This window comes from Cricetulus griseus, chromosome 4 (genome assembly GCF_003668045.3).
Source record: "Cricetulus griseus strain 17A/GY chromosome 4, alternate assembly CriGri-PICRH-1.0, whole genome shotgun sequence".
Classification (NCBI taxonomy): Eukaryota; Metazoa; Chordata; class Mammalia; order Rodentia; family Cricetidae; genus Cricetulus; species Cricetulus griseus.
Genome location: NC_048597.1, coordinates 149,709,477 through 149,720,127, shown reverse-complemented (window position 1 = coordinate 149,720,127; position 10,651 = coordinate 149,709,477). Strand labels below are relative to the sequence as shown.

At 40.4% G+C, this 10,651-nt stretch overlaps 1 protein-coding gene across 1 annotated transcript; it reads right to left on the bottom strand.

Annotated features, from left to right (window-relative positions):
• Positions 1–8,464: 8,464 nt before the first annotated feature.
• Positions 8,465–9,397, bottom strand: LOC113835304 (olfactory receptor 8B12). The gene has a single exon (XM_027412217.1). The coding sequence runs from the start codon at positions 9,395–9,397 to the stop codon at positions 8,465–8,467; it is 933 nt and encodes a 310-aa protein (XP_027268018.1).
• Between the last annotated feature and the right edge of the window lie 1,254 nt (positions 9,398–10,651).

Sequence of the window (10,651 nt, the reverse complement as noted above, 5' to 3'; positions counted from 1 at the left end):
TCTATACTAATTTCCCATGGGAAAACTAATTTTAAAAAGACCACAGTAACCCAAACCTCTAGAAAAATGATAAGTAAATCTTGTACATGTGTATTTACAGTTCCAAAACATGAATTAAAAATTAGGTTGAGAAATAATTTTAAGTACTAAATGAAAAAGTTTCCAACCCACAAATTTGATGAGCCAGAAAACAAAACAAGTTAAGGAAACCCACACACACACATACATACAATAAAAGATAACTCAAAAAATGTATTATGTATATTATGTGTAACATAGTCAAACAGCTGAAAATTAGATTAAAAAGAAATGAATTTTGAAGCAGCCAAAGACAAGAGGCTGAGTGATTTCTAAAGAGCTGAAAAGAGATCAACTCATTTTATAATAAAAGAAATGGAAATGAGAAGACAATTAAATGACATCTTTAAAACTCGGAAAGAAAACAATTGTCAGTCTAGTACTATACAGCTGGTAAAAAATAACTCCAGAAATGAAACAAAGAAATTGTCAAACAAATGATAGGTGAAATAACTTATCACTAAGCACTGGGAGAAGTGAGATGGGGAGAAGAAAATCCTTCCAGATGAACGTGTCAGTCTGCAGGAAGAAGCTCAATCAAGCAGAAACGACAAATGCAGCGCCATGTATAAAATACTTTAAATTAGCCAGGTGATGGTGACTCACGCCTTTAATCCCAGCACTCGGGAGGTAGAGGCAGGTGGGTCTCTGTGAGTTCCAGGCCAGTCTGGCCTACAGAGTGAGTTCCAGGACAACCTCCTAAGCAATACAGAGAAACCCTATCTCAAAAAACAAAACAAAAATAAATAAATTAATTAATAATAATAAATTTTAAATTTCCTTCAAAAATAACTTTGATTGTTTAAGCAATAAAAGCTTATGAAAGATTTGTAATACATATAGTACATACATAAGTCAAGTGACAATCATGCACAATACCATAATCCAGCTAAAAATATAGACATGGAATTAAAACTAAAAGAGAAGTTGTATTAAAAGGACCTTACATAAATCAACAGAATCAATATATTACCAGTGTAAACATGCTCCATCTTGACTTAAGGTCAGAGAGTTCAAACTTATTCTTGATTCTCAAGGTTAAAAGACAGGATGTTTGACTTAAGGTATGGCTACTGAATGTTTTGACCCTCAAAATCAAATTACAGGATGTTTGAGTTAGGGTGTGGTTACCAGGTGTTTTGGGTATTGGGGAGATAATTACATTTGTTTGCTCCTTGTATCATAGTAAGGAAGTCTTTTGCCCTCTCCTTTTGCTCAGGGTATATAAGGGCTATGAGTAATAAACTTGGGGCACCTGCAGTATCACTGAGTTCTGTCCTGACTCTATCTTCTGTCTCTTGTCTCTTTCTTTTCTCAATCCTTACTTGCCATGTTCAAACTCATTGGCTAGACTCTACAAACACAAAACACAGAAGGGAAACTGGGTCCTATGCCTCTGACTTTCCCATCCTTTTATGAGTTGGGAGATAATCAATCATACTATGAGTATGCATTTGTGTTAATTAAATAAAATTAACCTTGGTTCAGGAGGCTGTGTTAGCAACTGAAAAGTTCAGGCTTTAATGCTGATCCATGCTACCTCTTTGAGAGACAGACCCCGCCCCCTGACAACAGTCAGGGCACAAGGACGTGCCATCACCACATCACCCACCACGAATTTACAGCCTTCGTGAGGACTCTGGGCATGCGTGGAACCTCAGTGTGCATGCGCAGTCTTCCCTTTAAAAGTTCCAACTTCCCTGCTTCACTCGCTCTGCACTCTCTACACTTCTCTCTCTGCTTCTTCTTCTTCTTCTCTCTCTACTCTCTCTGCTCTGCTCTGCTCTGCTCTTCTTCCACCTACGCGCTCTCTCTGCCTCTCTATGGTGACCAGCCATGGGGGTCAGCCATTAACTCTGTTTCTCTTCTCTCTTAGTCTCCCTACTCTACCGGGCCTTATAATAAACTAGTTAATATGTCTAATATGTCTCATCTTGCACCTCCTCTTTTTCTTCAAGAATTTTAACAGCAACTAGTTGAGAGAAAGTAATCATAGAGTCTCAGAGGGCTTCCAGGAGAGATAAAGAGACACAGGAAGTAGTAGGGTGGAGTTTGGAGTGGCCCAACTATCTGTGGTTTGGCAAAGTGGAAGCACAGGTCTTCCATGGATGCCAGCAAAGTCTTATTCATAAACAGAACAATAGAGATGTGGTTAAGCAGCAGGGACAGGAACAGTGCCTCTGGGATCAGAATTCCCACCAGACTGTGACCACTCCTAGAGAAGCAGGCCGGTGACTGTGGAGTTGTAATTGATGATTGAAATAACAGGAGATTAAGGTGCAGCCATTATGCCAAAGTTAAAACAAAAGAGAAGAAATTATTTATGCTCAGCGAGTAAATACCCAGAGTCTGCTCCTTTGTTGGTTTTTAATTTATTTAATTTACTCTAGACCACAGCATCCCCTACCTCCTCTCCTTCAACTCCCACCTCTTGCCTCCACCCACCCATCCCCCAATTCACTCACTCCTCCTTCTTAACTGCTCAGGAAGCTCCCATAAGATCAAACACCTCCTCTGTACTGAGGTTGAGCAAGGCAATCCAGCATGAGGAATAGGTTTCCAAGAGCCAGTCAAAGCACCAGGGACAGCCCCTGCTCCCATTGCCAGGAGTTCCACATAAAGACCAAGCTACACAACTGTCACATATATGTAAAAGGTCTAGGTCAGTCCAATGCAGGCTCCGTGGTTATTGGTTCAGACTCTGTGAGTTCCAATTATCGAAACTAGTGGTTTCTGTGGGTTTTCCTGTGATGCTCCTAATACTACCCCCACACACACGCACACCATTTCCTACATCTCTCCTCCCTCTACTCAGCAGGACTCCTGGAGCACAGCCCAATGTTTGCCCGTGGGTCTCTGAATCTGCCGCCATCAGTCACTGGATGAAGGCTCTCCAATGACAGCTGGAGTAGTCAACAATACTACCACAGGGAATGGCCAGTTCAGGCTATATATCCACTGTTGCCAGGAGTCTTAGCTGTGGCCATCCTTATAGACTTATGGAAGTTTCTCTTGCAACAGACTTCTACCTGACTCCATGAAGCCCTGCTTTCCAGTCATCTCTCTCAGCCCTGTCCCCCTCTTCCTACTCTGCAACCCAATCCCTCAAATTCCCATGCCCACCTGCCCCCAGTATAACCAGGAGATATTCTCTTTCCCCTTCCCAGGGAAATGCATGCATCCCATCTTGGGCACTCTTTGTTGTCTAGCTTCTCTGGGACTGTGGATTGTAACATGGTTATCCTTTACTTTACAGTTAGTATCCTCTTATTAGTGAGTACATACCATGTTTGTCTTTCTGGTCTTGGTACCTCACTCAAGGTGATCTTTTCTAGTTCCATCCATTTGCCTACAAACTTCCTGATATCATTGTTTTTAGCTGAGTGATTCTCCATTGTGTAAATGTACCACATTTTCTTTATCCATTATTTGATTGAGGCATCTAAGTTGTTTCAGTTTCTGGCTATTACAAATAAAGAGGCTATAAACATAGTTGAACAAGTGTCTTTGTGATATGGTAGAGAGTCCTTTGGGTGTATGCCTAAGAATACCATCACTGGGTCTTGAAGTCAATTGATTTCCAACTTTCTGAGAAACACCACATTGATTTCCAAGTGGCCATACAAGTTTGCATTCCCGCTAGCCATGGAGGAGTGTTCCACTTGCTCCACATCCCCTCCAGTTTAAGCTGTCATTTGTGGTTTTGGTCTTAGCCTTTCTAACAGGTGTAATATAGAGTCTTAGTCATTTTGATTTGTATTTCCCTGGTGGCTAAGGATGATAAACATTTCTTTAAGTGTTTCTCTGCCATTTGAGATTCTTCTGTTGAGAATTCTCTGTTTAGGTCAGTACCCCATTTTTAAATTGGATTGTTTGGTTTTTTGATGTCTAGGTTTTGCTTTCTTTTGTTTTGTTATTGAGTTCTTTACATATTTTAGAGATCAGCCATCTGTTGGATATGGGGTTGGTGATCTTTTCCACACTGTAGGTTGCCTTTTTGCCTTAATAATGGTCTCCTTTACCTTACAGAAGTTTCTCAGTTTCATGAGGTCCCATTTACTAACTATTGATCTTAAGTATCTATGCTACAGGTGTTATATTCAGGAAGTCTCCTGTGCCAGTACATTCAAGGCTGTTTACCACTTTCTCTTATATCAGGTTCAGTGTAACTGGGTTCATATTGAGGTCTTTTATCCACTTGGACTTAAGTTTTGTGCAGAGTGAGAGATGTTGATCTATTTGCAGTCTTCTACATGCCAACATCCAGTTATGCCAGCACCATTTGTTGAAAATGCTTTATTTTCTTCATTGTGTAGTTTTGGCTTCTTTGTCAAAAATCAAGTATATGGATGTATGTCTCAGTCTTTGAATCAATTCCATTGATTCACCTTTCTGTTTTTATGCCAATACCATGTAGTTTTTATTACTATAGCCCTATAGTAGAACTTGAGATCAGGGATGGTGATACCTCAGACAGTTCATTTATTGTACAGGATGTTTTAGCTATCCTGGGATTTTTGTTTTTCCATATGGAGTTGAGTGTTATTCTTTCAAGGTGTGTAAAGAATTGTGTTGGAATTTTTATGGAAATTGCATTTATCACTTGTGTTAAGATGGCCATTTTTACTTTGTTAATCCTACTAATCCATGTGCATGGGAGATGTTTCCATCTTCTGATATCTTCTCCAATTTCTTTCTTCAAAGACTTGACATTCTTGTCATACGGTCTTTGGTTAGATTTACTCCAAGATATTTTATATTGTTGTAGGTATTGTGAATGGTGGTGTTTCCCTGATTTCTTTCTTAGCCCTTTTATCATGTGTATATAAGATGAATACTATTTTTTTAGTTAATCTTGTATTCAGCAGCTTTGCTAAAAGTGCTTATCAGCTGTAAGAGTTCCCTGGTAGAATTTTTGGGTCATTTATGTATACTATCATGTCATCTGCAAATCACAGTACTTTGACCTCTTTTTATTTATTTATTTACTTATTTATTTATTCTATGTATCTTTTACATCATGTATCTTGATCGCATTCATTTCTTCTTCCCTTTGAATCCACCCTTTGCCTCTGCACTCCCGCCTGCCCCCCCAAAAAAAACAAAATTTAATAGGAAAAAAAGGAAAAATTGAACAGGGAAAAAATTTTAAATGTTGTCATGGAAGCTTCCATATGACACCGTAAGTCACAACGTCAACTCCTTTGTCCATATACCTTTACTTGCAAGTATTCATTGCAAAGAGCCATTGGTCTGGTTTGAGGCCTCTGGATTCTATACACTATTGATTCTGGGCCCTCACTAGCACTCTTCCTGGGTATCCTGTTGTTGCCCTGTGTTGTGGAAATCCTGCATCTTTGGGTCTGCAGGTCAGGTCCCTTCACATGCAACAGGAGATCATAGATGGGATGGATGTTGGATCAGGCCAAGTCATAACTTTGGATCTAGACCTGGGCAGTTGTAGGGTTGGTCCACCAGATGTGAATGGGGACAGCTCTCCCATGTTTACAACCTCAGTTTGGCTCTCTGTGCTAACAGGGTTGACTCTCCCACTCTTATGCGCACAAGGCCACCTCTCCCACCTAACCCAGGCACTGATGGGCAGGGAAGAGGGCATCTTTTCCTCACCCATGCCACCACAAGACAGATGAGAGCTCCCCAGGCTTACTACTTCAGGGATGGCTCAACCACACCTCCTCTAACAAGGTGGGTTCTATTGTGCTGCCCTGGTGAGGTATAGGGCCAGCTCTCCAGAAAGTTACAGCTGGTGGGAGTCAGGGATGGCTCTCCCACTCTATGACCTCAGGAGCAGCTCTCCCACCTGCCTCAGATGTTGATGAGCAACAGGGAGAGCATCATTCCCCCACCTGACACCACAATACAGATGAGCAAAGGGGAGTTTTCTATCATGATCACAACTTTGGAGCTGGCTCACCCACACTGGTGCTAACAGGGTTGGCTCTATTGTACTGCCCTGGTGAGGTGCAGGGCTTGGGCAGCTGGTGGGGTCAGGGACAGCTCTCTCGCACTCTTATGACCACAGGGCCAGCTCTCCCACCTGCCCTAAGTGTTGATTTCTTTTTCAATTTGTATCCCCTTGATCTCCTTTTTTTTGTCTTATTGCTCTAGCTAGAATTTAAAATACTATATTGAATAGATATGGAGAGAGTGGACACCCTTGTCTTATTCTTACTTTTAGTGGAATAAATTTGAGTTTCTCTCCATTTAATTTGATGTTGGCTGTTAAGTTACTGCACGTTGCTTTTATTATATTTAGGTATGTTCCTTGTATCCCTGATCTCTACAAGACTTTTATCATGAAGGGGTAATATATTTTGTCAAAGGCTTTTTCAGCATCTAATGAGATGACCATTTTTTTTAACTTTCAGTTTGCTTATATGGTGGATTATGTTGACAGATTTTCATATTTTGAACCATCTGCATCTCTGGGATGAAACCCACTTGATCATGGTGGATGGTCTCTTTGATGTGTTCTTAGATTTGGTTTGTGAATGTTTTATTGAGTATTTTTGCATCAACATTCATTTTCTTAATTCATATTTCCAGGTATCTAGTACTTTGGATTCTCACATAAGTCTTCCTACAATAGCACTGAAAATATTGAATAAAAATGCTTAAATGAAAAGGTAAGACACTAATTGGGTTACGATGTCCTTAAAAATCCCATGCAAATACTTCTAGTAAGCAGCTTTATTTATGTTGTCTTGATAAATAACTGCATCCCCACAAATGATTCATTGTTCTCTTACAACTCCCAATCATTTGTTTATCCTGAGCCACAGATTTCTCCATCAAAGCTCAAATACTCAAGCTCACACCCAAAAAGCTTAAATCTATACAACTTTATTTTCTGCATCTTTATAGCAATCAAAACCCTAGGAGACCTAACAAATGAGATTGAAGTTGCTGTGTTCCACACATGACTTCCCAATCTTAAGTCAATGGCAAACACATAATACAGTCATGTTTCCATTCTCACTTGGCTAAAAACAAAGAACTTATTCTTCTATCTAAAACATAATATTGAAAATTTGCTTGATTTTTAAAGATGTTTTTAATCTGTGTGTGTGTGTGTGTGTGTGTGTGTGTGTGGGAGAGAGAGAGAGAGAGAGAGAGAGAGAGAGAGAGAGAGAGAGAGAGAGAGAGGTAGATGCATTTGCAAGCCAAAGGAAGGTGTAAGATCCTACAGAGCTAGAGCTACAGGCAGGGGAGCCACCCAACCTGGATGCTCAGAACTCTGTGCATGTCCTCTAGCAGAGCACCAAGTGCTCTTAACCACTGAGTCATCTCTATCACTGCCCCAAAAAAATTGCTTATGAAGAAGTTACATTACAAACTTGAATCAAATTTCAATGTATTATCATGTTTTTAAGGAAAGTAAGGAAATCTTAGTAAGGGGTTGTCACTGACATCTTTTACCATATACTACAGATCATACTATACAGACTAATCAACTTGCATTTTTGTACTTAGTAATATATAACAACTAAAGAAAAGCAGGTCATGAATTTGAAAGAGTAAGTGGGCACATGGGAGAGGGTGGAGGGAAGAAAGAGAATGGGAAAAGATAATGTTATATTTTAATTTAAATAAATAAAATAATTTGAAAATTATTAACAAAAGGAAATCATGAAGAAGGAGTACTGTGACAAGCAAACACAGCATAAAGACAAACCATAAAAAGACATGAATTCAGTTTTCTGGATATGAGTTTACATTTGGTAAGAGTTTGTTATCTTTGAATAACAATGTATTCCTAAGTCTCCAATATCTGTTACATGAGACTAGAATGAATAATTTATAAGGCCTATTCAAGACTAAACAATCTGTGACTATAAAAATGCATAAAATTAAAAATTGTATAAATTATAAAGTCTGCCTTGTTGGGACACAGGCTGTGAACCCTAGCTATGCTAGCACTGTGGAATGTTCCTATTTTCCTCAACATTTGTAAGTTGCATGAAAACAAAGTTTATGAATAAAAAAGAAAATAATAGCTAATTATATATTTGTGCATTTTCAAGAAAAAGTATATTTTCTCATTTAAAAAAAGGAAAATTGGAAGAATAAAGGCAGAACAAGGGTCAGGAAGGGCAGAGCTGTGTTAAAATCTTGTTCAAATATAAAATTTGAAATGCTGTTTCTGGCCCTAATGAAGCATAGTGGTGACAAAATTGCCCAGCATCCATAAAGACCTACATTCAGTCCATAGGGCCATAAAGTTCTCTTATCCTACAAGAAGAAAACAACTAGACCTTGATCCTCTCACAGCAACCTTGTATCTTCTTAAGCAAACTCTGCTTTTCCATAGGAATACTGCTCATTGACCAATCACACCATGGCAGCTCAAGACACTGATGCACTGTTAAGAAAATACTCTCCTGAAAAGGGTTTTTCTCAGAGCAACTTTGACATCTTTATTTCTCAAGCTATAGATCAGAGGGTTCAACATGGGCACCACAATGGTATAGAACAAGGAAGACACTTTTCCTTGATCAAGGGGCAAAATGGAAGGTGGCTTGAGGTACATGAAAGCCCCAGAACCAAAGAAAAGACAAACCACAATCATGTGGGAGCTGCAGGTGCTGAAGGCCTTGGATCTGCCCTCTGTGGAATGCATGTGAAGAATGCTAGAGAGGATGAGTGCATAAGACATGAAGATGGTAGCAATGGGAACACCAATATCAAAGGCCACCACAATGAAGACCACCAGCTCATTTGTGAAGGAGCTGTTGCAGGACAGCTCCAGAAGGGGAAGGATGTCACACATGAAGTGATTGACAAGGTTGTCAGCACAGAAGGTCAGATTCATTATGTTTCCTGTATGGGCCATGCCTCCAGAGAAACCCATCACATACACACCCAGTAAAAGAAGGAAACACACCTGGGGAGACATGGTGACTGTGTACATCAGGGGGTGACAGATGGCAACGTAACGGTCATATGCCATGGCTGACAGAATGAAGGACTCAGAGACTACAAAGAAACAGAAGAAAAAGAGCTGGGTCATACATCCCGAGTGAGAGATGACATTCTTCTTTGAGATAAAACTCATCAACATTTTGGGGATGATGGTGGAGGAGTAACAGAAATCTATTGCAGAAAGATTGAAGAGAAAGAAATACATGGGGGTGTACAAGTGAGAGTTCAGCCCTATCAGGGAGATCAAGCCCAGGTTCCCCACCACGGTGGCCATGTAGAAACCCAGGAACAGGAAGAAGAGGGGCAGGCGGAGTCCTGGATGGTCTGTCAGGCCTGCCAGGATGAACTCTGTCACAGAGGAATTCTTGGCAGTCATTCTTCTCAGAAGAGAGGCCTGTGTGACAGAAAAGAGAACCAGGGGAAATAAAGAAACATCATCACCATCCTCACAAATCTATCCTGTCTTTGAAAAGGGATGGGGAGGGTGAAGGAATGAAGGTTTTATTATTATTATTATTATTATTATTATTATTATTATTATTCATTCAGGTTTTTCAGGACAGGATTTTTCTGTGGAGCCTTGGCTGTCCTTGAACTCATAGAGATCTGTCTACCTCTGTGTCCTAAGTGTAGAGATTAAAGATGTGCACCAACACCACTGGATTCCTTAATTTTTTTTTTAATCCAATCAGGTTGACAGCCAATGTTAACTATTTTTTCCTCCTTTTTTATTAGAAAAAAATTATTTTACATGTCAATCCCAGGTCCCTCTCCCTTCCCTCCTCTCCTGCCCCCCCCAACTAACACCCTACCTACCCCATACCCTGTCTGCTCCCCAGGGAGGCTGAGGCCTTCCATAAGGGGTCTTCAAAGTCTGTCATATTCTTTGGGATAAGGCCTAGGCCCACCCCCTTGTGTGTAGTCTCAGGGAGTATCCCTCCATGTGGGATGAGCTCCTAAAGTCCGTTCCTATGGTAGAAGGTTTTTAGCACTTTCCACAGCTAACAGCGAACTGCCAAGTGACTCTACTTTCCAATGACAGCCAAAGGCTATACTTTGCCTCCAGGATAAGAGTAGGTAGTGTCCAAAAGAGGAATACTGAACACAGTGGGTATCTTTTAAACTCTGAAGTCAGTCCATTTCCTGCAAGTTGCTAAAACATGAGCCTCTTCCCTTGAATGAGTCTTGACAAGCAGATGCCACCAGAGCTATGACAGTGTCTCAATCTGCACCATAAAAGTATGATGTTGGGTTTCTCACAATCTCTAAGCTCAGCTGCATGAAGGGTAAATAACAACATTATCCTCTAACACTTATTTAGGGGTTACTGTGAGAAGCTCTAAGAACATGTGACCATACTACTATCATCACTTTACAGATTGGAGAAGTGTGAATATGAAATACCCAAAGTCACAAATGCTCTAGACTGCAGGCAGAAGGGGACCTCTGGCAGACCCAGCCATAGTCTGCACTTATGACCTGTGCTTCATGTTTGGTCAGGGTCAGACAGTCACATACCTTCCTTCCTTTACTTGCAGCAGGAATGTTCTGCCTACCTTCTCTCCTCGGAAGTGTTCTGGGGGAGACAAAGATCTGGTGAATAGAAGACAACAGCTTGGAGCTCCAGACT